Source organism: Rousettus aegyptiacus, unplaced genomic scaffold (genome assembly GCF_014176215.1).
Source record: "Rousettus aegyptiacus isolate mRouAeg1 unplaced genomic scaffold, mRouAeg1.p scaffold_m13_p_1, whole genome shotgun sequence".
NCBI classification, from domain to species: Eukaryota; Metazoa; Chordata; class Mammalia; order Chiroptera; family Pteropodidae; genus Rousettus; species Rousettus aegyptiacus.
The window spans coordinates 36,444,223-36,471,638 of NW_023416284.1; the positions used below are offsets into that span (position 1 = coordinate 36,444,223).

Below are 27,416 nucleotides of genomic sequence, written 5' to 3' on the forward strand. Positions count from 1 at the left end.
AAAAATATTCCAAAGACTTAAAGAGCATTCCTTCTTATTACAAGTCTCATAATGCTTCACGCAATACCTTGTACGAATAAGCAAGGCTTGGCAGAGAAGTTAATTAAAATATTCTCATTTTCTGCAATTCATGCAACATTATATTGAAACTCTCACCTCAAACCTCCTGCTTTGAGGAAATTCTCACAGAAGGACTTTGCACAATTTCTTGCCATGTCATCATCAGCTGTCGGCATGAGTTTGGAGCTCAGAACCTTGGCAACAGATAGCACAATTAATCACTCCAACACTTCCAGCAGAAATTACTCCTTTACTAAGTAAAACAATCAGACAACTAGAGTCAGAATCTCTTTATATGCTGCATGCTGGTTTTCTCCCCCAGAAGTATGAGGCTGATGTTTCACAATTAAAATAATTAAACTTTCCGAGTTCTAGTTACTTAGCAAAAAAAATTTTCTTTTTGAAGAAAGCTAATGGGTTCTTCTTCTCATGAAACCAGCAAACATGAATGTCTCAGGCTTAGATAAGAACAGATACATTATGTGATATGCTAGATATGTTTTTGAAAAAGTATATAAACTAACATTTTATAAAACGGTCTATTTACTAAAAATGAGCTCTCTAGTAATGATTCTAACTTCTATTTGTTGAGCATCTACAATGTAGGCATAAGATGAGGTACTGAACATGTATTCTCTCTTGATCTCACTATGCCTGGAGTATATATTGTACTTTACAAGTAAAGACTGTGACTCGAGAGGTTTAGTGACCTTCCCTTCCAAGGTCACGTGGTTAGAATTCAAATCCAGATGTGTCTCACTCTAGTATCCATGCCCCCTTTACAACACTGCGATGCCTAACTAAAGGAAAGCTTAACTGAATATTTTGGTAAGGCAGAAAATTACTTCACGTAAATAATTAAACTACAGTAGGAGAACCTATAAATCTAGTTCATGTTCTGGTTTTAAATCTGAAGAGCTGACAGATCTCAAGCATGGAAGTTTCCCTTTTGCTTGAGCCTTCTTATCAGCTAAATCAGGATAATAATTACCTTTACCAGAAAACTGTTTTGATTAAATGAGATAACAAAAGGTGCTTAGTATTAGCACTGGCACAAAACAAGTACTTGGGAAACAACTGCTTATTTAGCTGTTATGATTAAAAAAAAAAAAAAAAAAAGACTCATTGCCTCAATTTCCCCCAAAGTTTTAAACTACATGTAATTAATGATTCTAATGATTCTTCTCTATTCTAAAAAATCTGTGAACCTATGGGGTTTTATAAGCTTAGATTTTTAAATTTTTTTTTTTTTTTAAAGATGCATTCTTCCTAAGTTGCTTTTTGGGAAACAGGTTTCTCAGCTTCAGATTATGAGCATTACATGGGGAAATGGGAACCCTTGGCAATTCTAATCCTTCCTGAGTGTTGACAGCCACATGCACACACTCCCAATGCTTCATGGACAACAATCTAGTTAAGATGGAACGTTTCTTCCAAGGAATGGGTATTTGGAATATATGCTTTGAAGTTTCCTAGTAGGCAAATATAAGTCAAAGATCAAAATGCAGTAACGGTAAAAATAAGTTTATTTCGGTGTTAGGTTTTCCAAATGTTTTGTGTTGTCTAAAGCAAAAGACAACCTACCAAAGTTAACAGAAGTCCTAAAATTGTACTGGAAGTATTTTACTATGTTCTAAGATAATGCGATCTGAGTAGCTGATGACAAGGTAGACCCATAGTTGGATCATTCTGGTTTTCTAGGTATTTTCAAGTGCAGGTGTTAAGATTTACATCTTAACTTTTTTTAAGACAATCATTCAAAAGCAAATGAGAAATCTAGCAGCAATGGAAGGTTATACTGGCCGAAAATTTCTAGGTAATTTTGTTTTGGGATACTGAACATATTTTAAACATCCACATTAAACAAGGACATATGTTATTTTAAAAATATTTGCTACTTTTGAATCCAATGCTTCTTTTGATAAGAACAATTATTTTAAGGCAAATGTGAAATGTTATCACAGCTTGATTATATAAGCAACAAGTAGAGCATAATAACGAATGAATTACATTCTCCAAATTAGATTGTCAGGAAATAGAATTTGGAAAAAATGCCCAAGCAGGTACCTTTTAGCAATTATGACCTTTATTATGACTCCAAATCTAGTCAAGATAAATGACAATTTGATAATTAAGGCTGCTTGGGCATTGATCTAGATTCTTTAATAATAACTACCCAGAGATAACTTCTTAGGTCAAAGCAAAATCATCCAGTGTTTTATTTTCTCCAGACCTAATGCAGTGCAAGAGTCTGACCCCTGACCCTCTCAGACCAAGACTGTTTCTCCCTGGTCAGTCTCCCACATTGCTTTGTTAATACTTTGCTTTCAAGACTTAGTATATCCACCGTCTCCTATGTTTGCTCATAAAATAGTGGAGCAAATTATCTTGCATTTTCAACTCTGACCCTTGAACTACCACAGTAACTTATAGACAGTAAACAATTAGTAAATGTTTACTAACTAAATCTTCTAGTTTAAAGCTACTTTGGGGGAGAATAAAAATTTTTTTTTGCTTATATTCTTCCAATGGCTTTAATCTTGAAATTCTGTTAACATATCTCCTGACAAATCTTCATAAAACTTAATTATAATGTCAACAAATTATAATAGCTTAAAAAAAATTAAGATGCATTTAATTAACAAGGCAGCTCAGGATTAATAAATAATATTGTATGTACTTGCAAAACTTCTGGAGGGAGACAATGACACATTTTAATAGATAAGTCTTCCTAATTATCTATTTAGATGATATTTTACAAGTATAACAATGTACATAGGTATTAAGGGGAAAAACTGAGTATTTACAAAGGCAAAAATAAAATGTTTCAGTTTATATTCTATTTTATACTTTTTTTAAAACTAAGTTTTAACAGATCAAACCTGTTTATTTCTGTTATCTGAAAGCATGATTCTGCAAACCAAAACAAAATGAAATTAGGTTTCTTACTTCTAAATTATAGAGCACTCTGAAGGTAGACATTCCTGGAGCAAAAGATCGAAACAGACTTTCTAAAATTGAACTGGCACTTGGCTGATGCTGTTGCTTTGAAGAGAGTGATGGAGATTTTGAAGACTGAGAACTTGATTCAGACAGCAGTGTTTTCTAAGTTTAAAAGAATGAAAAAAATATATCTCAAAGCACAAATTAAAGAGAAACATATAGCTGTAGACAGTCTAATATTCTTTTCCCCTTTACTATAAGCCACACCAATGTAATTTTCTAAAAATTAATCTCATAAAATCACATCACTCTGTAATTAACAAGACATCCAACTCCATCACACAAACTGTAGATGCTCAATAGCATTATGACAGAAGAATTGGAACTAGAGTCTGATCTTGGACCAGGCACTTTATCTCTCTGGGCTTTGGATTCCTAATACATAACATGAAGGAGGCAGAAGTAGAAGATATTAAATGCTCTTCTAGTTTTAAAATTTGATAACATTTTTGACTCTAGATACTTTAAAAGCCAACGTGAAGTTCTGATTTCCATTTACAGAGAAGGTATTTTTCAAAAGAAGAAATATGATCATGGGAAAGATGGTTTCAAATGACCTGAATATGATTTTATATTGATAAAAAATTCCATGCCGGTTAAATAATTATCTAAGATACTCATACCTTTCTTCCTAAAGAATCAAGTTGATCAAGGGCTTCTTGAATGGCTGGATCAGTGGGTATCAAGAGCAGAAGCTTTCGTACTCGTAGAGTTATCCTGAAATTATTCAAATTTAATTTTTTTTCATAGAAGTCATAGTTTCAATAACAGTCATTTAGTATAAGATGTAAAGTAAAATACAGTTCAGGTGAAAAGTTACTTGGTTCCCTAACCTTAATAACTTTCTTTTTCAAGCTTTATAAATATTTATATTTACCTTGGCTCCTCTAGATTGGCAAGTTGGTAAAGCATGTCAAATACATTACATACAAGCGCCATCACAACACCAGGAAGGGATTTTTCCTTCAGGATATAAAAAGCAAAATATAAATACAAATTTACAAAAAAAATTTTTTTTTTTTAAATCAAACATACCAATGATAAAAATACTAGTTTCAAAATAGTGGTCACTATAAAACTTGAGAGCGTAGTGCTCATCTGCTCTGAAGAACACATAGGAAAAAGAGCGAGGGATCTTGCACCTTCTAGTGCGCTTATTACTTGGGCTCTCTTCTATCCAACTGATGGTGAGGGGGCTAAGGCGCCAAAAGGTAGGCAGAAGAAGAGAGGTAAAACAAAGGGCAGGTGTAATTACTAGAATGTCGAGTGCGCACCATGGAAAGCTGACCAGAGCTCATCAGGAGCAAACAAGGCAATGAGTGACTTAAAAGCAAAATTAGAGTAGGATATATATGTATATACACTCATACACAGTACAGAGATATATATATGTAACTTAAGTTGAGAATAAGAAGTTACCCTGTTTTTTTCTAAAGGTGAGAAAAGAAAACATGGAGACAACTACACAGAAGAGATTCAGATGTAATTAAAGTGCTATTTTATGGTTATTAAAGTGCTATGTTATGGTTATAAGGAATAAGACATCACTATAGATTGTATTTATATAAAGAGTTTTAATAAATTCGGGATAAACATGAAATAGGGTAAAAATGTTAAAGATGCTATATACCTTGGTTCTATTGCCAATTAACTGTCATAATACCACTCTGAATGGGATTTCTTTCTTAAATTCTTGCGACATTTTTATAGTTATTAAAGAAACCCACAATACTAATACTAACCCTGAAGAATTCTTTGATACCTATAGCAAGGTTATTCTAAATAAAAAAGACAGACATCGTCACACAAAGATCTGAAAGCCAAGTGAAGAAAACATTTCAAGGGAAGTGATCACATGTATCAACTGTGCTGAAATGTCAAAATAAGGACTGAGAGCTGAAAGTGATAGGTAACCTTGAAAGGGGTCTGAAAAGAGTTTTGACAATTCTTTCAGGGCGCTTTGCTGATTTGGGAAGGAGAGAAGGGGGCAGGAACTGAAGGTGGAATTGGGTTGAAGAAAGAGCTTATTTTTAAGATGGCAGAAATAACATGGCACATGTAATTACACTCTAATGGAAATGACTATGTAGGGGAAGAATCAATGAAACAATCTAGAGAGATGTGTGAGAGGAGCAGCAAGCAGTGGCCAGGCAGAGTGATTTGGGAACTCAAGATTCTGTGGCTCAGAAGATTGATAAACTCAGTATCTTTCCTCGACTGAAGCCCATTGTTTCTCAGTGACAGTTCTGAAGTCAGGATTTGTCTGAGGGAAAAGGACATAATCATCCAAATCTACAAGGGCAAAGTCACAAAGATATTTAATTCTAGTTTTAAAACTGAAATTTGTCACTCAATACCTGTTCCATGGCATATGATGAACTAAAAACCCCACTGCTGCTGCTGCTGGAGCTGGTAGAAGAATCAGCTGAGCTCCCAGATGGGGTCCCACTGCCAGAAGTCTTCACTGTGAGGATTTGTTCATCAGAAAAGCCCAGCTGGTGCAGGAGTTTTTGATCTTTATTCACTGTCAGCTGCAAAAAGTGGTTTCTTAATTATTGAGAAGGAAAAGAAGAAGTAGTATACTCTCAGACTAATGTGCCATAAACTTTTTTTTTAAACCTACCAAACTATCATTTGTAAATATTTGTATATTATCCACAGGACAGCACAACTGCTTGGCTATCTTCCACCGGACACTCCCTATGGTTTCATTACTGTGAGCCTGTAAAATAAATTAAACAATGAGTAATTTGTTTACTCATCCATTTAAAGAACTGTTAAAAAAATAAATAATTGTTAGTGAGCATCTGCTGTATACCGAGCATTGCTCTAGAAGCTGCAAACGTAGCAAAACCAAAGATAAGAATCCCTGCCTTTGTGAGGTTTCCCTTCTGCTCTAAGTAAATGTTCTATTTTCTATTTCAAATCCTCTTCATCATGCATGGAATGAAATCTCAAGTCCTTCCATTGCAGGTCTTCCATTCTTTCCTTATCTCACTGTCACACCAGCTATATTGCTCGTCATGAACAAGCCAACAAAACTCTTACTTCAAGGCCTCTGTACCTGCTGCTTCCTTTGCTTGAAATGTCCTTCCCCAGAAATGGTTTGTCACTTTATTCAAGTCTTTGTTCAAATGTCACCAGTGCAGAGATCTTAATCCCTGTCTGTCTTCATCAAAAATGGCATTTCATATATATTCATTACTTTCTACCAACTTATCCTGTTTTATTCTTATTTATTCTTTATAATACTCCTCACTGTCTGATATAATATTATATATTTACTTATGTGTCTTTACTTTGGTTTTGCTTTATACCCCATTAGTTTCTTTTCACTTCAGATCATTATGCTACGTTTGTTTACCAAACAGCTTTTGGAATAGTTACCCATGCAGATATCTTGACGTGTTTTTATAAAAACAACAAGACAACATGAATATGGCTACAGAGCTTAATGTAAACCTACCTCTACAGTAAATGTATCTTTGGTAGACTCATAGGTAACATTAAGAGTTAAAAGATGTCCATGAAATGAGGCACCATGAGGTAGAATAGTTCGTGGAACGGAGTAAAAGTCCTTGAAAAAGATAATAAGTCAAAGAAATCAGGTATAGAATGTCACTATTAAATATCTCAAAAATACATACCTAACACACTGAGTCTATAAAAAGATGATTCAGTTGCTTTAAAGAGCTTACCTCTATAGTGATGACATAGCGTTCTGCCAGAAGTAGCAATCTCTCAATTATTACAAGCTTAGTGGATCTGTGGATTAAAAAAAATTTTTTTTTTAAACATATTTGAAATGAATTGCTGATTTGAGCTCAATTTCAGTCTGTTTCAACAAAATAACAATCACAGCACTCACTGGTCAAATACTGAAATTTGCAGACTAAACTTCCCTTTCACACAAGGGGGAGGTAATCAACCAGGTCACAGCTACAGTGCACAGATGGAATAAGGGAGAAGCCTACCCCTCTCCGCATTTCTTTTCCTGCTCTTTTCTTTATTTTCCTTTTTAAAATACTACATGTGTTCCATAAATAGAGGATCTGGGTCTCCTGGTCTATTTGTTCATCAATCCACCAAGAATGAACAATCAGTGAGTCTGGCTTTCATAAGCTTACGACAAAGATATGCCATATAATTCTGTAAACACGTGGAATCTGTCAAAGTTCTAAATTGCCTGAAAATTAGACAACGAATGTAAACCAGGAAGTAGTCCAGAAATAAGAGTTGCTATTTGCTTTAATTAGGTTAAGAAAGGGGAAGAAGAGAAGAACAAATAATTGTTTATCGGGTTAAAGTGAACCTTCTGTATACTTAAAACTTACAATGTAAGAATCTGTTTTACCCTAAAGGTTTTCAAAGTACTTAAGAAATCAACACACATCAGGAGATGCAACCATCTCTGGAACAGGAAACACACAGCAAGGAGAGTGTAGAACTCTAAGACTCTAAAAATGAGACCTGAGGTCTCTGTTGGTCAGACTTATGGAATTTTACTTATCATTTGAAATACAGCTGGGTTTTGCATCTACAGATTCAATCAACTGTGGATCAAAAATATTTTTGGGGAAAAAAGTCCCCAAAAGTTCCAAAAAGCAAAATTTGAATTTTCCATGTGCCAAGCACTATACTGAATCCACTCAAATGAAGTGATGTGTAGGCATGCCCTGCTGCGGCCTGTGTGCAAATATAAGTTTATGCAAACACTATACCATTTTACATAAAGGACTTCAGCATCCTTGCATTTTGGTATCCACAGGTGTGTATTTGTGGGTGTCTTGGAACCAGACCCCTTGGATCCCAAGGGATGACGGTAATAGGACTCTTACATTCAACAGCTTATATAGTCACAGTTCTATACTTATTAATGAGGATACTACATGTGTTAACATCGAGAGATGAAAATCCAAATGCCTTTAAACATTTGGTATTCCAGAAAGTCTAGGTGTTGCATTTCAAATAAGAATATTTCTAAAACTGAAAAGAGGTACTACCATTTTCTAACAATTGCTCTGGTATGCTGATTAGCATTATTGGAAACTGCACTTTAAAAAGAGCTTGTTAAACATGTTTTAACAGTTATATTAAATACATTTAACAGAGTTCTAAATTCTTTCAGTCTATGGGCAGGAACCAAAATTTGAAATTCAGATGGAAAATCTTTAGGAAATATCTAAGTGGCATTAAGTGAATTATTGAGTGTACTGTTTTAATTATACCTCAATAATAAATTAAACCACAGACAGCATTGCAAAATACTGTAGAGAGAATAATTCCTCCTTCATAAGTTGGAACAATTAATGTCACTAAAAAGTTCTTTCAAAACTAGTAAAATAAGATAAAAAAAATGTCCTGGTTTAAATACAACTTTGACATTATACATTCTTATTAACCCTGTTTAGAGTTTATAATAAGAATATTTAAAAACTATGTGGTTTTGCTCTGTATTCAAGTATGAAATGATTCATATAAAAAGCACTTAGTAAAAAGAAAAAAACAAAAAGCACGCTTATTTAAAGTAGCAGTTTGGAAATCTCAATCCAATAGTTCATTTATGCATTTCTATTCTTGTTTGTCAGATAAATGAATCATTAAGAACCTAGGTCATAGAGATGGACTACGCCTTGTAAATGTGTAATCAGGAATTCTTATATACATTCTTAATAAAAGTCTATTTAAAATATACTTTCAAGAATATGGGAATGCAAAAGTCATGCTAGTGTTCTTACCATTAGTTCAATTTGTAATCATTTTCTGCCATTTTAAGAGGTTCTAAAGGGTTGCGTTTTACTGGCTTCTTTCAAATTAATAACGTATCACTAAACAGTACTTAACTCATTTTTAAAAAGATAAATAAGAATGTGAACAAGGGTATTGCTCTGATTCATTTTCTAAAGGGAGGCTTTAACAAGAAAAGGAATCTCCCCAACTATAAATAAAATACATACACACACACACACACACACACACACACACACGTACATACAGTTTCGCCAGTTGAAAAAGACTATGACCACCCACTGCTAGAGGGAGGCAGAGTATGGTTGCAGAGAGTGAGCCCTTCTCTGAGCACCTGCCAAGATTTCCTGGGCATCATTGATTTGAGGTTGTTTACCGGTAATGAAAGGCTCACAAAACAGTACAAAGTTTTAGTTACTTCAATCTGATGTTTCTAACTACTGATCTATTCTCTTTACTTATCAACAAGCTACAGCAAATATTGAAGTCAGATTTCACTGATAATCAAAAACACTAAACACAGCAACGCTGATTAAGAGACAATGTCAGTTCGAAGTTTTAACACAAACATTTGGCAATAAAATTCTTATTAAAAATTATTTTGAAAAATAATTTTAAGTAAATAATATTTTAACTATGATTATAATGTATAATTTTAAATATCATCTTCTACTTTATTTTGCTTATGTTGTAAATGCCCTGGATTTGACTATTCAAGGAGAAAAATTATAAGATGTCTAAGCAAGCAAATATTTCAAATGAAAAAAAATTACTCTTCATACAATGAATATATATCTTTGTTCCACCAAAATAGAGAAGGTTACTCATTACACAATGTAAAAGTAAAATAAATCAGAAAAACAACAAAACTTATTTACTAGGTAGAGGGGTAGGAGCAGAGTAGTACTTGGTTATGAAGATGATCTACAAATCTTGCAAAAGTTATGAAATAAAATAAGGAAATAAATAATTCAGAGATCTCCATAGAAAAAAAAGATGTCAATTATTTTTTTTTAAACTGATATTTATTCACACATTGTGTATTTGTTATAACTTCTGCAATCGCTTACCTATATGGAGACTGAACTGATGTTGCTACAGTTGGCATGGCAGTTGCTGTAAGCATTTTTGTTGCTCTGGTCACAGCATGTGTTAGAGTAGGGCCACCAAGTGCTGAACTGGCTGCCTATGAAATAAGAAATAATCATTGTATAGCAGGGCTTCTCAACCTCAGCTCATTTTGGATTGGAAACTTTTTGTTGCGGAGAAATGTCCTGGGCATTGTCGGATATTTAACAGCATCCCTGATCTCTCTACTTACTACCTACCTACCACTAGGTGCCAGTAGGACCCCACCAACTGTGATAACCTAAAAGGTCTCCAGTCATTGCTAAATAATCTGTGGGAGGATAAATAACCTCCAGTTGAGTACTACTGTTATACACATGTTAACATTTACATGGTACCTCATTTAGGTGTACTTGAATATTTAAAAAAAAATTTTCTTTTTATGATGACTTATTTGGATAGATGTCATGACTTGGGAAATCCTATACAGATTTTAGCATACATTCATCACCAAAATGTTTTTGACTTATTAACAATTGGGGCAGTAGCATTTTGTTTTTAGAATACTCTTTATTAGGTACAAAACAAATAAGCACTAATTAAGAAAGAAAATGAATGTTTAATGCTTTAATCATCATGCTAGAAATAAGGCATTGTAAATATACAAGAGATGGCATTACACAGATGGCTTCTAATGGCAACCAATACCACCTACTACTGAGTGTCTTGTAATGGTATTTAATAGCATTTACAATATAAAGATAAAACACACAGAAGTATAGGAAAAGCAGCAAGTGCCTCTTTAAAATTCCTGGACCAAAAAATAAAAAGGAGAAAAAGAATCTATTGGAAATGAAGAATGTAGAGTAGACCAATTTTCTGAATATAGTATCTAAACCCCCAAGGCGGGGTGGGGGGGGGTGGGGGGGGTGCGTAAACCAGGAAAGAAGGGTGGTGGAGGAAGAAGAAACAAACTTCTATAAAATATACTTCCATACTGGGAACACTGAGGCAAATATCTGTTCCTTATGTTACAATGTGGTACTGTTCACAAATTCTTCGATGGGATCCAGCCACAAAATTCAACATTATATATGATCTCAAAATGTAAAATTATAAAAGGAAAAAAACGAGGCATTTATTTCAAAAATAGGTTAAATAAAATTTACTACTCACTTCTAATCTTGTGTAGCAATCAGCAATGAATTTCTTATGTAATGATACAGAATCCTAAAAGTAAGAGGTGCATGGAAATTAAAATTAGTTTGGTATTTAGCTGTAATTATTAAGGACAAAAACGTCAAAATAAAGAAGCCTATTTTCAGGCACGCCAACTTATAAATAAAAATATATATAATTTTCAGCTCTTCTGTATATAATTTTCTTCCCTTGGATACCCACCTTTTTTAACCTAGGATTTAGATTAATGTAACTATAATTTATGATCAGCTGAATAGCTTCATTTGCAATTTCTTCATCAGGTGATTCCATGGCTATTTTCCAAATGAAATCCATTCCTATCAATTCCAGCTTTTCTACATACTGTTTAAAAGAAAAAAGAATTATATAGCACATCAATTATTTTGTTACAATTTAAGTTCACACCTTTTTAGTTCAAAATTAAGGCTGCAAAAACCAAGCTATATGAGAAGATATACTGTACCAATATGGAACTTTAAAACAACAACAACAACAAAAAACAACCCACAGAAACACTGGACAGCATCCAAGGGAACCAGGATAGATAAGGAGATTTTTCTCCAGACACCTTTATACTAAACTAGATAGCTACACAGATGAGGTACTGATGCAGAAATAGCAGAGGAGTAACATGGGCACCATCTCAGGAGCCCTTCTTCAAAAGGAAATGAGTCAAGCTAGAAGTAGTTAGTAATCGTTGGGGCTCAATTGGTCTTCCCAAGGGCTTAAAAGATCTTGTAAAAATTCTTACCACCAGGAAGCCAGGTCATAAATGAAACACTCTTGGGAAAAAAAAGGTTATTTTTTGTCTTTCTTTTTTAAGGTGCATATGTAAATATAAACATCAGCTATATACATTCTATATAGCTCATTTTCCTGCTTCTCTGTTCTTAAAATTTTCTCCCCAAAACCCTGACACTATGATTCCAAAATTGAAGATTTTGTTACTTTTTTAGGAATGTGTGGATTGACAGATCTGAAGAGTTGGTAGCTTGGATGGAACTATCCTACTCTGCATTCGCCTAGCCATAGGAGGCTGCTAGCTGTTCCAGATCAGCAAGAAACAAAGAGGGATTTGAGAAGTTAGATGTGCTGAAGTTCTATTTTAGAAAACAACAGGCAAGGGGGTACTCATGCTTTAAAAAAAAAATCATGTTTAATCCCAATTATAGCATGTTTTTTTTTTTTTTGCTGAATATCAGGTTTTACTGGATTATCTAAATTATCTAGATTTGAAAATGATGTACTTACCAACTGAGCTCCTTGTCTTTTCAATCGATGATCACAGAGATTCACATTTTCAAAAAACGTCTTAAATAAGTTAAAACCTAAAATTATAGAATGTCAGATAAATTCATGCACTTTAGATCAATGATTCAAAGATTCAAAGCATAACAAAAAGTAAAATTATAAAACGTTTAGGACAAAACATAAGCACAAATATTTAAGATCTTGGATTAGGGAATGGTTTCTTAGATATGGTGCCAAAAGTACAGCAGCAAAAGAAAAAATAGATAAACTGGACTTTATCAAATTAAAAACTGTTTTGCTTCAAAGGATTATTAAGAAAGGGAGAACACAACCCATAGGATGAGACAAAATATCTGCAAATCATATATCTGATAAGGAGCTAATATGCATAATATATAAAGAATTCAACAGTGTAACAATAAAAAGGCAAAATAACCTGATTAAAAATGGGCAAAAGATTTTAATGGGCACAGGATTTCCTTTTGAGATGATGAAATGTTTTATGATTAGAAAGTGATGAAGGTTACACAACTTGGTAAATATACTAAAGGCCAACGATTGTACACTTTAAAAAGTGAATTTTATGGTATCTGAATATTTCAATAAAAAATTTCAATGAAAAGAAACACCTAAAAAGATTTCTATACTTTGACCAATTTTTACCTTAAATGAATCCTTTTTGAACTAAGTAACCTCATGAAAAGATAGTTTGGCAATTTGAGTTATCAGGCCATAAAATTAAAAAATTAATTAAGATACCATTTATATAGAAAGGAATTTATCTGTGTATATAAACATATATAAATTTATGTCTTTACATGCACAAGGAAAAGTCTAGAAGATATTCCAAACTATCTGGTTGTTTCTGAGAAGTTGGCTTAGAAGCGAAGAATAAAATTTTTCAAAGAACTAAAAACAATGATTTTACATTTTTTTCCTACCATTCATAGTGATTTCATATGACTCCAATTTAAGAATTTTCTCCTTGAAAAGTTGCTGTTGAACATCACTCTCAAGATCATGTTGCCCTTTTGTAAACCATTCAAAACACATCTGTGGATCAATACAAATAGCATCCTGTAACTAAAACCCATTTCAGGAAAACATTTCCAAATAGGGACAGTAAAGACAATTTATTTTTTAATTCTTCAAAAATTTATATTGCTAAAATACCACTCAAAACTGAAATGCTTGGAACTCTAGACTAAATAAAACAGTAAGTTACTACCATCTTTCCTACAGATAATGAAAATATATATTTGTATTTTTCTTTGAATTTCATACTTGAGTATTTTCACAAACATTTATTAATAAGCCTTACTTATGTGTGAGGTACTGTTACAAATTTAGTCCTTTCAACAATCCTATGAAATAGTTAATATTATACTGTAAAATGAGAGGAGGAAACAGTGTTTCACCATTAGAAAACGTCAAAACAGGTGTTGTGTCCCTGGTTTAATCTATTTTCGGCTGTTTAATTATAGCTCTAAAAATCTGTCTAGGCATTCATTCTTCTTTGGTGTTTTTGGGGTATAACATCATACAGGAACCAGTTTTCTCTTGGTAACTTAAAATTAGTTTCATGTAATGGGAAAAAAACTTAAAGATATACTGAGAATTCATTGGCTGCACTTACATGGCTTAATTTGGTTTTATCCAGAATGGTATCAAAATTACCAAAGTGCTCACACATTTATTTATATCACAGATATATATCATATAAAATATTTTTCTAGCATTTATAGTAAATTGGAAGTGTTTAGATACGAAGATGTGAGACACATAAAAAGTGAAATATTAAGTCCCGCTTCTGCCTTTCTTTATCCACAATACCCTCTTCTTACTTCTCTATCTAATTCACAAACGTCCTGGCCGGTCACAAGACACTCCCAGATTTCCTTGGCTCGATTCCAACCCAGATACAGAGTAGCTTCTTGCAAGAAAAATGCCAGAAATTTTAGATGGGCCTCTAAATACTGAAGAAGGGGGGAGGAAAAAAAAAAGATAATTATTTAACTCTAGGCATTCATACCTACAAGCAAAAATCTTAAAAAACTTTAAAAAATTATTTCATCAAATGCTTTTTCATATAATTAAGGGTAAAGTAAATGTGAGAAATTTGTTTACGAGTTGACAGTGCAATGTAGAAGTTACTTCTGCAAGTCTATTATAAATTCAGTTGACTTTAGATGCTCATAAAATATAATTTCAGCAATCTCAAAGTAAAACGCCCCAAACTCACAATTGGTAAGATTTTTTTTTAATTTTTAAAAATACTACTACTAATCAACTGATTTGAAAACAGAAGCAATTATCCACAGAACTGACAATTAGTATTTCATATCAAAGACAAAGATGTTTATTTTTATTACTTTATGCAGTTCTTAGGTGATACCAAATTTCTAAACTTTTATTTTGAAATGATTAAAGTCAAGACGTAAAATTGTTCCACCTCTATAAATATATCTTATGTCAACTTTTTATAATTACACTCGACAAATATTTTTACAGTTCAAGTGCAAAAAGTCCAAATGAACATTGTAAATTGTGAAACAAAAGCACAGTGTCAATACCTCCCGGTAAGTGTATCGGCCATCTACTAGTGTCGAACCAGTTAAGCCTCCAGGTCCAGCCATGGCTGCTGCAAGTCGATGACAAGCTATCAAACTTCCTGTAACCAATTTCACAATTTCAAAATTTTTCTTCAAGTCTTGAATGATGCTCTTGGAAAAAATAACAACGAAAAATGATATGAGAATTTACAGATATTCTGTCAGTTTAATACAAACTTCTATGTTAGCATATAGTCCTGGGTGAGTGATAGCAAACATAATTTCTTCACTCATATTTCCGACACAGAAGTAAATAAAGCCAAACTGGTATGTTCTCTTACTAGGGAACTAATAACTTTTCTGCTAAATTTTGCTTCTAAAAGAATTTTTAAAAATAACTTTTTTGAGTCTTTTCAAAAAACTTCTAAAACACCATTCGAACTTTTAAAATTGGCTTATTTCAACAAATTAAGGAAATAAAAAGGAAATGAATTAGGGATATATCAAAAGAAAAGCTCCACTGAAATGAAAGCAGAATGTTTAAACTTAAGATTATTAAATTGTGAATTACATTAATAGCCATAAAATATAATGTAGTGACTCAGAAATTATATTCATGTTTTGTTATTATAAAAAGTTATGTAACTAATTGTATAATAATCGAATATAGCTATTCTCTTACCTTGTCTTGCTTTTGATAGGTTTGTTTTATGAATGAGCGGGTGATTTCATGAAGCTGACGCAAAGCTGGTACCACCCATACAAACTGCGGATTACTGAGCTGAGATGACTGGAGTTAAAAAGAAATTACATTAATTAAATTTAGAAATAAATGGCAGATGAAATTTATTAGCTATAAAAAATTTCCAAGTCAATCAGGCTTCATTGTTACACATTCTCTTATTTTTCTCCTCACATTGCTCATTTATAGCTTATCTCCATGCATTTATAACTTGGTCTTCAACTTCTTATTCTGCATGCAATTATTCCTAAGGTCAAGAACTGCAAACAGGAATGGATGTGAAGTGACAGCAAATGAACAAGGGTTCATCAGCAAAAAACAGACGACAAGGAATTAGCAACTTCAGAGGACAGATTAAGTAGCACAGGCTGCTAGGACATGTTGACATACTAAAATAAATTGATGCCAAAAGTTTAACTTGGATAAGACTGAACTGACTGATAAATAAAAAGGTATAAAAATATGGTTGTCTATAATTACATGATGAAGTTACCAATGATATGATCAAGATACTGATAAATATTAATCTAAATATTAAAGAAAATATTCATGATTGGCTTGTATTTCTTAGTTAAAACAATTTTATGAGATAATTCTATTTTTTTTAATTATTACAGCCATTTTACACTTATACTTTATGTTTTTCAAAACACTTTCAATTGTATTATTTCTAAAATTGGTACAGAACAATTCAGATTTTCATTGTACATATCTAAAAAGTCTGATGTTCATCTTTAAAAAGAAATTTGCTTTTTAACAACATCTTTGAACTACGAGATTTCATTATAAAATGTGTTAACAATATCAGGTTAAACACTATTAATCGATTGATCATATAAGTCTCTAAAAAACTGAGTAATCTTTAAGTCCTTAACATTTGCTTTAAAGGATTATTTTTTTTAAAGCCTTATTGCTTCTTAACGTCTTTCTGTAAGACTAAGAAGACCCCTAGGGGGTGGAAAACTACTTTTCATGTCTTTTGTAGAAAAATACTGTACTAACGAATATGTAAATATGAGAGCTATTGCCAAAATAATACTGGCTTTCCCAGAGATCAGCCCATAAATCAGCAAATACCATATTTCCTGGATTCTAAGATACAGGTTTTATAAATTTTAACTGTTCTGAAATTGACACTTCTTAAAATTATGTTAAAAAAAAAATCTTACTAGCCACTAGGCATAGAAGTTTTAATACAGCTGTCCTTACCTGAGTATATGCAAACTTAGCTGTATACAAAATGTACTTGGTTCATTTACCTGTCATTTTATTTATTACTGGTATAGTAACATTAAACAAGGAAAGGATTTTCAACTTATATTTAGATCACTGATTTGTTACTTAAATGCTATCAAAAAGATTATGCTACAGAGTAAAACTGACTAGACTGCCATATCCATCAATTTAATAAAAGCAAAGAAAACTGCCAGTGGTCATAGGACCAAAGATTTTTTTCAGCCAAGGGAATTTGGTGTGACAGACTCATACCCTGTGAAGGGCTGTATCACTCAGCACTAAACATCTCTCTGTCCAAAGTTGCACCTAGTTCCAGAGAAGCTGTTTAACTTGTAGTATACACAATTTAATGAAGGAAAAAAAACAGCTTGAGTTTTATAAGGACAAGGACACAAACCTCCTTATTCTTCAACATGTCTCAAAATTATACAGTCAATCTTAAAGATTTCAAAGAGGTCAAAAACACTACTACAGATAATGAAGAGCAGTGTGCCGCAGGGAAGCTGTACATAGTGGTCTAAAGGAAGCTGAGACTCAAGCTCTAATTGTGAATCTAAACAAATAGATGGTAAATGTAGTAGTTTCTTTTACACTTCTTTATAAGACTATTAAATTTGTGATGTAAGTTGCAACCACTAGCATCTTAGAATCAGAGAAATAAGGTATATATTAAAGACCGACTATTTATGAAGCTAGCTAGAATATTTCTGTTAAAATACTAAAGTTGCAAAATGACAGGGATTAAAACTCTAAGCCTTAAATCTAAACGGATACCTTCTAAAATGACTACAAACATTAGGGTATAAATATAAACCCTTTAGCAAATACTAAGATACATTAAAAAGTATCATTATGACCAATTAAGTCCATTTTGGTTAGAATATTTTTATTTAACACTGAAAATTATCCTTTGAAGGTAGCTCACTGGCAAATAAAATTAAAAGAAAAAAACCATAAAATTGGGATTTAAAAAGCATTTCTGATATGGCTTTTCTAAAGTTTAGCAAATAGGACAGATATCATTGATTCTACCATATCTATGACATGTTGCCAAGTTACAAGAAAAATTTTAATTACCCTTCTCCATTCATAAAAGGGGCAAAAGACTAAGGTGAACAATTACAATGAACGTATCTGGTAATGTCTAATAGTGGAGCTGAGGTTTCATAAGTAGGAGTTAATGGTATGTCCAAATTAGACTTTTAACATCAGATGAAGCCTTAGAGATCAAATTGGCTTAGTCTGCAAATCTATGCCTAAATTCCTCTTATTCTTTTTTTTGATAAATGACTAGTTAGTCCTAGTATTTCCAGTGATGAGGAACTCAGGAGGCAGTGCATCTATTTCAGTTCATTGATCTATCATAATGAAATTCGCCTTCCCATAACTTCTTAGGAGACATAAAAATTAAGCTGAATAAAAATTCTCTGTAATAATCCTCTCAGCATCTGAAGGCTTTCATATTCTTTCTTGAGCTCTCTCTTCTCAAAGCTGAGCATCCCCACTTGCTCATCTGTCTTGTTTTTCCAGACCTAGTCATTTATTTAGAATCAAAGTAAAAATTTTTACATAGGAGAACATTTTTAAAGTATTTCCTCCTGTACTAACCACATCATTGTGAGACTGTACTGAGGATATCTTGCTACTTTTACTTTCAGTTACATATTTTGGCACATAGAGGCCACTCTACTGGTAAGTAACTATGGGTAAGTAACAATTTTAGGGTCTTTGTAGGGTGAAGGGGAGGAAGGAAGAGGAAGGGAACAACATTAATTGAAGGGCTGCCAGGCACTGAGCCAGGAGGCCTTAAGATAATGACTTAAGGAATATGCAATCACTACTGAGTAAAAATAAGTTTTTTTGGTTTAGTAATTGTTTTTGGATGAGTACATTTAAACTTTTTAATTGAAGGAAAAAGGAAGTGAAATAAGACGAAGAGGGTTGGGGTAGACAGTGGAAGATATAAAAGAAGCAAAGGAAAGAGGACCATGGAAGCCAAGGGTATCCTGGCAGAATCTACAGAAATAAAGTTAAAAAATAAAGGTGAGAATTTCTGAACACAAAAGTGGAACTCGGGAATTTTAAGAGTGTCAAAAGCAGAGGGAAAGGGAATCAGTTGTGGGAATAGAGGTAGCTGAGGGTGGGAGGGGAATTAGAGGTGGGTGATCTTGTCTTACCCTTTGCTTAGTTTCTGTGTAGCCTGGCAGGGAGACATAATCCCCAGTCAGCCCACCTTGCTGCCTGGCAGGAAAGGGCATAGCATAGAAAAACACCTTTAGTGGCAGTATATAATTCACCCCCCTGCCTGGAGTCATATCTAGGGGGCTTCAATCTTCCCACTGCCCCCCTTCAGTCACGTGTACTTTAAAGGAATATCTGTGAGAGCACTTAGTCAACTGAAAAGTGCTATATAAATGTAAGATGCTATTTGGCATGAAATAATGGTACATCGGAATTTCTTTACTGGGAGCAGTGGGAAATGAAAAAAGGAAGAATATTCCTTTCGAGACTCACAAAATGACTCCAAAATTCTCCCTGTTACTTTCTGAGTTTTCTTATAAAACAACAGATATGAATGAAGTGACTGTAAAGAGAAGCAATAAAGATGTAGCGATGCTACTGGCTAGAAGGACCTAAGTAATGCTAAGCCGTAACAAGGAAGGAACAGAGGCCAGGAAGGATTTTCTGGTTTCAAAAGCCATTTTCAAAGAGGGAAGGAAAGGTCCCTTCAGCTTGGATTTTCATATCTATGAAGAAATATATATGTCGCTAAGAAGAAAAGATCATTTCTCTATAGATACCCTTTTCCTCTTACTATTACTGAAGAAGCTCAACTTCTTAAGTAACTCTGGATGAGTTTCAATCATAAAGACAGAGACTGCTAAATTATCTGAATCACTGAGCTGAAAAAACTGGAAAAATTCAATTGTATCTGAGTATAAAGAGAGCAATGTCGTTGATTTAAAGGAGTAATTCTAATTCTTTACAACCTGAGCATTACCAGCTCCAGTTCATGAATGACTTTTAAAATTCACTTGATCAAATTCAATGTCAGAAATATAAAACACAAAGTTCTTAAATGCCTCCAACTAAACTTTATGAGTAAATGTAACATAAGAAAATGAAAGCCCACTGAATTACCAAAAACCCCTTAATAAGAGCTGACAGTCTCTGAATATACCAATGACAATTGGCAGTAGTCAAGATCTTTAGAGAAATATTTCTTAGTGAAAGCAAAGAAAAATTTACCAATGAAAGCACTAACCCACTAGCTATTTACCAAAACCTTTTATGTTAACAGTAAAATGAAATCCCTCCAGTGGCTAGGCTTTATGTTTGGTCCGACGGTGGGAAGAGGACACCACTGCTCTGATCAGGGCTGCTGCAACGACAGACGTGCATTCCGGTGGACAGCCACTGTGATCAGCCAGCCCTCTCATAGGAGAGACTTGACATTTACAGAGTGGAGTGACAAGAGAGCAACAATCGTCACTGCTTAGTCTAATAATTGCCCTTTTAAAGGACAGTCCAGAAGTCCACTGCAACCTGGAGGCCAGAGACCTGTAGGGTGGAGCTTACAGTCATTATTCAAGCCTACCTTCTAGAACTGAGCTCCGGCAGCAGGCACTTACTCAATAACTGTCTAAGGAATTACTTAAGGAACACATCTGAATCAAACACCTGAAAAATGACTATGTGCCAGCACTGAATGGAGCACCTTCTTCCCTTCTTTCTCTTTCTTACTCTATGAATATTCTTCTATTTCTCCCTTATGGGTGAAAGATGGGCCTGATATTTATTTAGTCACCACTGTAACTTACTAAAGTTGTATTTTGGAATTAATTTAAAAAAGAAAGCCTTATAATTTTATGAAAATAATATAATAAAAGTACTTTCTACTCTTTGAATGTGACTCTGGATTCTTTTTCCCCTTTCAGAGTCAATAACTCCCCAAGTTTTAAATAATAAAGCACAGGTCATAAACATTTGAATGACAGTTTGTATCTGCACATTACTCTAAGAAACCCTAAAAATATCATCTTAAAATTATGATGCAATTTATTAAAAGGAATTATTAAGTTAGTGTACCTTTTAGTTTGTTCCATTTGCAAATTCTTACCTTGAATCCATCCTTCTTATTTTTGTCCAAACCCGACCATTCTCCAGGCTGAGAATGAATTTTAAGAGAAATGTAAGTGACTTGGTAAAAGCAGTACTTACAATTTCCCAGTCTTAAATGCTAAAGTAAGAGCTTCCAGATAAGATACTTAGTTTACATTACATAATAGGGGAGGAAAATTATTTGACTCTAATTACTCTGTACTATTGCTCTGACAACAAAATCAGAACAAAGATAAAACCAACCCTTTTAATATCTTCTATGCATTTTATGATGTAGCTCCTCTTGACTGCTTCTTTCACTGCATATGCATCACTAAGGATTGTCAGGTGTTCATCCAAGGCTTGCTGAATAAGGCTACTGGGCAGCGTTGGGAGATGAGCCAGTTCCCAGAGTACATCTAACACCTACGATAATACCACATATGATGAGCCGGCTAATATACAAGTAAAACTTTTAAGTATTTGTAGCTAGAAAAATTCATTTGATTCTCCTGCCTTTCCAGAAGTGGTCTCAAAGCGAGCTTCCCGGCCTATTCGTCCAATTAGGCTCAGTAGCTTCTGTCTTACTCTATCGCTCTCAGTTTCCCAGCTCTGTAGAACAGAAAAGACAAGACACAAGGGTTGCTGTACTATCCAATTTTACCAAACTGGCAAAATATACAAAAGCTTTAAACTTGAGCAGAAAAACTTTAATAATGTAAGAAGAGTGCATTTAAATACAACTATTTAGAGGGAGAAAGCTTCAAAATAATCTTATTTTAGAAAAACTTAAAAGAATGTTTGATTGAATACATACCTTCTGAATGAGAACAAACAAATGATTAAGCTGATCTGAATTAAATTTGACAGCAGCTGCAGCAATAATAGTATGAATGTTCTCAATCACGGTAGATGATTGTCCTGACTAGAAAAGGAGACATTAAGAAAAAGTTAAGTCTTAGAGCTTGGAAAAACCTTAGCCTGGCAATTTATAGCAGCAAAAGCAAAACAGTAACAAAGATATATTGATTCTAGTCTAATTAGCATTCACTTGCATGAAAATATTGGCAAGACCACATGAAGCAACCAATAATGGTTATCAGTGTTCTTTTTAAATTCCCAGGGGCATTAAATCTTTAACAATACAATGTAAAAAAAAAAAGATGATAACCAAATTCTTTATCTGACATATTCATTTTAAGAGAAGAAAATATTTTCAACTAGCTAAAAAAAAAAAAAATCAAACTAATTACAAGATAAACATACTTTTGGCATTTCATAAACGATCTTGATGGCCTCAACTGAAAGTAATATCTGTCTCACTTTTAATTTTGCTTATAGACAGTTTATGACTTCAATTAATATTTAGTTACCCCATGGGCAGTAAGTCTCTACTTCAGACCCCATGTCTGAAATTCACTTTATAACCTCAATCATGACTCATCATGCTTTATTATTCACCGTATGAGAGACTTGAAAGGCAGGGGGACATTTAAAAATTCAGTCCTACAAGAACTTGCTCAGTATCTACTATACACATATATTCACTGAATGCAGTAGAGATATATAATATATACGTCATGGTCTCTAATCTTCAATCTATGTGGATTCAAAACTTACATGCACAAAACAAAATTAAATGAGAGTATCCCACTAAAGTCAAGACATGGGAAGTAACATTCACGGGACCCAGGAATGTTTTCTTTCAGTCCTGCAGCTAACTTTCTACATTCTGCTCCGTAATGCCAGACTGGGAAATTCCATTTCTTCTGCCAGCTCTGCTCCCATTATATTTGACCAATAAGAGGCACTGCTGGGAGATGAGCAATGGAGGAAGAAGTGTTTCTGGTTTATACTTGGAGACTGGATGCAGGTGCTGGCATTTGTGGCAGCAAGGAATTCCAGAAACCCTGGTGGCAATGTCACTTCTTTGACAATTCTAGCACTTGTAGTGAAAGAACCTCCCCAAACAGCTTCCTCTCCTTGGACTTAATATCTATTTTTCCATTTTGCTCCTACAGCATTCATACGTCTCTCTTTTGCTTTTCCACTCTAGCAATACCTTTGTAAACAATATCCTGTATTCAATTCCCTTTGAAATACATAGCATAGTTTGTTTCCTGACTAGATTATGAATGATACAGTGATTAAGAGGCTACAGTCAAGGTGAGCTCCAGGCTTCTTCCTGCCTTAGCAACTAAATGAAGGATAATATCATTACTGAAATTGATTAGAAAATGACTAGGGTAAGACATACTAAATTTGAGATGCCTATGAGATAACACATGTGAAGGTATAATAGTTATCCATTTAGATAAACTGCACTGGAGCTCCAAGAAGAGGTGTGATTTAGAGATACAATTCTGAGAGTCAGCAGCATCCAAATGTAGTCAAAGCCACAGGAGTGGATGAAATTGACTAGTGAAAGATTATATAGTAAAAAAAAGGCTAAAGACTAAGGCTTGAAAAAAAACACATATTTACAAAGTAGAAGAGAGTAAGTTAGTAAAGGAGAATTAAGAAGGAATGCCAGAAAAATGGGAGGAGAACAAGTAGAATGGACTATTAACAAAGTGAAGGGAAAAGAAAAATGAAGGGTAGGATCAATTCTGTCATAGCTGTTGAGAGTCTGGGTAAGATGAGATCTGTAAACTCAGTAAGTATTCCTATCATCCTCATTTAAGAGAATTAGATGGGAAAAACTTATTAAAGAAAACTGATAAGCAATGTAGTGAAAAGAACACTGGATTGATACCTATTTCTAGCTCTGCAAATAACTGCTATATAGCCCCATAGTAAGGCTTTTCATTTTTTAACCTGAGAAATGAGAAGACTAGACTTTATCAGTAATTTTATACTTTTTTAGTGGAATACTTTTCACATATACAATCTTAATAGAAACTCTAAATTGTAAAACAGATTTGAGTAGAGCTGCTCTGGTTAAAGCAAGATAAGAATTCCATTTCCCTCCTTATTTGCCACCCTCCTCCCTCTCCTTGTGACGAAAATGTCAGAAAAAGGCAAAAAAAGGTAATTCTGATCAACTTACCTGTATCTTCCAAATTTTAGTGAGCTCATCTAAAGACAATTTACTGCCCAAGAGTTCAATAATTCCCTTTATACGATCACAGTATTGTGCCTGGTCTATGTTGCCTAAGAGAAGAAATACCAGAGGGAAAGATACAGTGAATGCTGACTTTCTAAATATGATTCCAGTACTTCAAAGCAATATTAACTTTCCGATTATTTAAAAGCTAACACAGTCAAAACAACAATTTCATGTATTTTTAGTATAAAAATATTATTTACAATTACGTTAGGTAATATTTATTTTTTTTAAAGCAACTTACCTTCCAATGCAATTGACAGAACTGAATTTTCAACTAGCCAATCTAACAATCTGTCTGTATCTATAGCATTCTTCACAGATTTGGATAAAGTGCTATCTTCTATTAGTTTGGTTACCTAAAACGACAAGATTTTGTGATTGAATTTAATATGAATATGCATACTCAACATCTTTATATATAGATATGTTTTATTTCCCTGTGACTTTCACAGTATTACAATATGGTCTGACAAACTGCCAAAATGTATCAAAGGCCAGTTATTAGAAGTTAACAGACTACTTATTTGTGATGTTTCTTTTAAAAAATCATGAAGCCATTCTTATACCTCATACTCCCTGGGCCTCTGTTGATGGGCTTAGGGATGAGCATCTGACCTTAACTTTCTTTAATCAAGGCAAGTCCTCCAAATTCTATATTTGGGACTAGAGTGAAAGTGTTAGTCCTTTCCTGGTAAAGGGAGTTATCCATGGCCATCATGTCCTACCACATGAAAGATGTTATTCTGCTGGTAGAGGGAAAACAAAGCCAACATGCTCCGAAAAGCAGAGATAAGTCTTGAATGAGTCCTGGCAGTGGTTGGGTCCTGAATTCTAATTGTTCCTATTGTCCATGTGTCCCTGCCCTTATATATGGTTTGTCTTGTCAACCTGTCATCATGCGAAACAGCCTAGCCTTCTTCCATTAAAGTCCTCTCCTGGTATAACATGATTTAAGACAAGTTTATTTCTCTTGCAGCTAAGAATTCTAATTAATATAACACTGAAGGAAAAAAATAACTGGAATTATGACTGAACTGTACTGGTTCCACCTGTCACTCACCAAGTTAACTATGCTCATATAAAGTTTAGGAAACTACATAAATTAATTTCCATCATTTTGTTGATATCGTCACAGTTGTAGTCATTTTGGTTTTGTTCCAACCCCAGTTAGAAGATTTGGTTTAAGTAAACACATATCTGAAATATAATAAAAGGAATGATACCCTTAGGGTAAAAAATAAATCTCAAACTGTATGCCAAGGAATTACGTTCAAGAAAATTTCACAAAAGCTCTAAATATTGCAAACATTTCAGAGAATGAATTTTGAATGCAATATATATAAAAGATCACTTTATTAACAATTATATTTACACCATTTTATATGTAATCATTATTTCTTTTTTGTATGAATACAAAAAATTATTCTTTATTTCCCAATATTTTTATATTAATAACCACAAATTGACAGAACTTAAATGTCTGTGCTTTAAGTCTTCCAGAAACAAATGCAAACTTACTTCTTTGAGGGAATTCATTTTAGCACTAAAATGTGGTGATTTCAGCATGCGTAGTAGGATGTCTAGTCGAAGGTCATCCACGACGGTCACCAGATCTGGTTGGAAGCGCATGCAGAGTAACTTAATGGCAGACAAGAGCTCGGGGATGCTAACCAATCTCTATTAAAAATACACACACACACAAACAAAGAAAGGAATCATGAAAACATTTTGATCCTAATTCTTACACACACAGGAAACACAGGACATTTTTCATTAACAGTCTACAGGTATCTGATACGCCACATGGTCAATTAACATTTTGTGTCTAAACAAGTTAGCATGTACGTAAGCAAAGAAAGTGAAGGGTCCTGTGAGAAATTCGAGGCAGACAAAAACAAATCATGTTAAATTTAAATGTTAAAATTGCTCTAAACAACTCTGGATAAACTTTTAATATTGAATTATTTTAAAGCTTCTTCAATGCTATACAAATGAAAATATTATCAAAATCAACATATGAGTAAATTCTGAAGAGAATTTACCACTGAGAATCCCATATTTATTCTATTGACTGAGGTGAAACCAACCACCAGTGCTTCAGAAGCAGCCATTTTTCGGTTAGGAAATGTAAAATTAATTTGATGTGAGTTTTAGTATGACCAGAATCCCAAGAGCAATGGTGTGTGAACCCAGACCCAGGTACTGGCTCTACTTCCATGGACCAACAGGCACTGGGACCTACCAGCCTGGAGACAGCACTTACCTTGTCTTTGAGGTCCTTTTCCTCCACGCTCCGCACATCCTGGATCGTAGTAAGAATGACTGGGTCTAGCATGGGCTTCAGAAAAAAAGCACTATGGTTAACAAAACTCCTGAATCTGTCTCAAAGCTAGAAAGGAGATACTTCTTCATTTACATTTCACAAAGGAGAGAGTGTAATACTAAGATCTGCATTCGAGTATCAGAGCCACTACTAACTAGCTGATACTATCCCAAGTAAAAACCCTTACCTGTGCCCCAGCTTCTTTAATATCAGATAGGTGTAATCCTTGTCATTACTGTCTTCCAAGGGTAATTTTAAAAAGCAACCAAAGACACATGGACTCACTTTTAAACATTAAGCATGAGTATATATTATTTTTATAATAAAGTCAATATTTTGTATTAGATTAAAAATAAAATACAAGCAGATCATGAAAAATATGCTGTCATATGTACTACTTTTGCATGCTGATATACATGATGCCTATAGATGAGACTCATAAAACACACTGCTGCTCCAGGATGGCAGCATAATCAGATAATTAACTCTAAATAGCATGTGAGAAGTAGTCGAATATAAGCTAGATCTAAATAATCACTTCCATTCAAGTAAAACAATTGGAAAAATTTATTTGGTGATGAGAGAAGATGAAGAATATTTGGCTGTCAAAGCCAAGAAAACATTAGCAATGAATTAAACTGACACCAGGCAATTAACCAAATAGAATGTCTTCATTTAGACTTACACCAGTTGTACAGTGAGTACTGAAGGCTGTCAGGGTAAAAGGCAAGTCACACTGTTTTTGTCAGCATGTGCCAGCCCTGCTTAATTCTCACTGCAAATCTGTGAGACAAGCATGATTATCATCATGATTTTGCAGATGTGGAAGCTGAGACACAATTTATATAAGCCTTCCAAAGTCACACAAGTAGCAAGTGGTAGAGACAATTATTAATTTATGGCAAGTAACATGGTATAACTATGATATGAATAAATTCACAGTATGAATTTATTGCTGAATTTAAGGTTGGATAATTGATAGAATTAAAATAAAAATGATGTTAAATATGCTTTGGTTGGAAA

The 27,416-nt window shown here is 33.7% G+C and overlaps 1 protein-coding gene across 4 annotated transcripts in view; it reads right to left on the bottom strand.

The window, feature by feature from the left end:
- The window catches only part of USP24 (ubiquitin specific peptidase 24), a 121,260-nt gene that overhangs the window by 53,054 nt on the left and 40,790 nt on the right, over positions 1-27,416 (bottom strand). For all 4 annotated transcript variants that reach the window (XM_016120293.2, XM_016120292.2, XM_016120291.2 and 1 more), the window contains exons 9-32: positions 26,334-26,408; positions 25,589-25,747; positions 24,312-24,426; positions 24,011-24,114; positions 21,779-21,886; positions 21,478-21,573; positions 21,226-21,387; positions 20,981-21,028; positions 15,565-15,672; positions 14,904-15,053; positions 14,175-14,306; positions 13,272-13,383; positions 12,331-12,407; positions 11,281-11,421; positions 11,056-11,109; positions 9,882-9,997; positions 6,762-6,828; positions 6,530-6,640; positions 5,687-5,785; positions 5,421-5,594; positions 3,941-4,026; positions 3,687-3,780; positions 3,010-3,165; positions 157-254 (exon numbers count right to left, since the gene is read on the bottom strand). In XM_016120293.2, the coding sequence (XP_015975779.2) occupies positions 157-254; positions 3,010-3,165; positions 3,687-3,780; positions 3,941-4,026; positions 5,421-5,594; positions 5,687-5,785; positions 6,530-6,640; positions 6,762-6,828; positions 9,882-9,997; positions 11,056-11,109; positions 11,281-11,421; positions 12,331-12,407; positions 13,272-13,383; positions 14,175-14,306; positions 14,904-15,053; positions 15,565-15,672; positions 20,981-21,028; positions 21,226-21,387; positions 21,478-21,573; positions 21,779-21,886; positions 24,011-24,114; positions 24,312-24,426; positions 25,589-25,747; positions 26,334-26,408 (2,642 nt within the window). The remainder of the gene's footprint in view (positions 1-156; positions 255-3,009; positions 3,166-3,686; positions 3,781-3,940; positions 4,027-5,420; positions 5,595-5,686; positions 5,786-6,529; positions 6,641-6,761; positions 6,829-9,881; positions 9,998-11,055; positions 11,110-11,280; positions 11,422-12,330; positions 12,408-13,271; positions 13,384-14,174; positions 14,307-14,903; positions 15,054-15,564; positions 15,673-20,980; positions 21,029-21,225; positions 21,388-21,477; positions 21,574-21,778; positions 21,887-24,010; positions 24,115-24,311; positions 24,427-25,588; positions 25,748-26,333; positions 26,409-27,416) is intronic.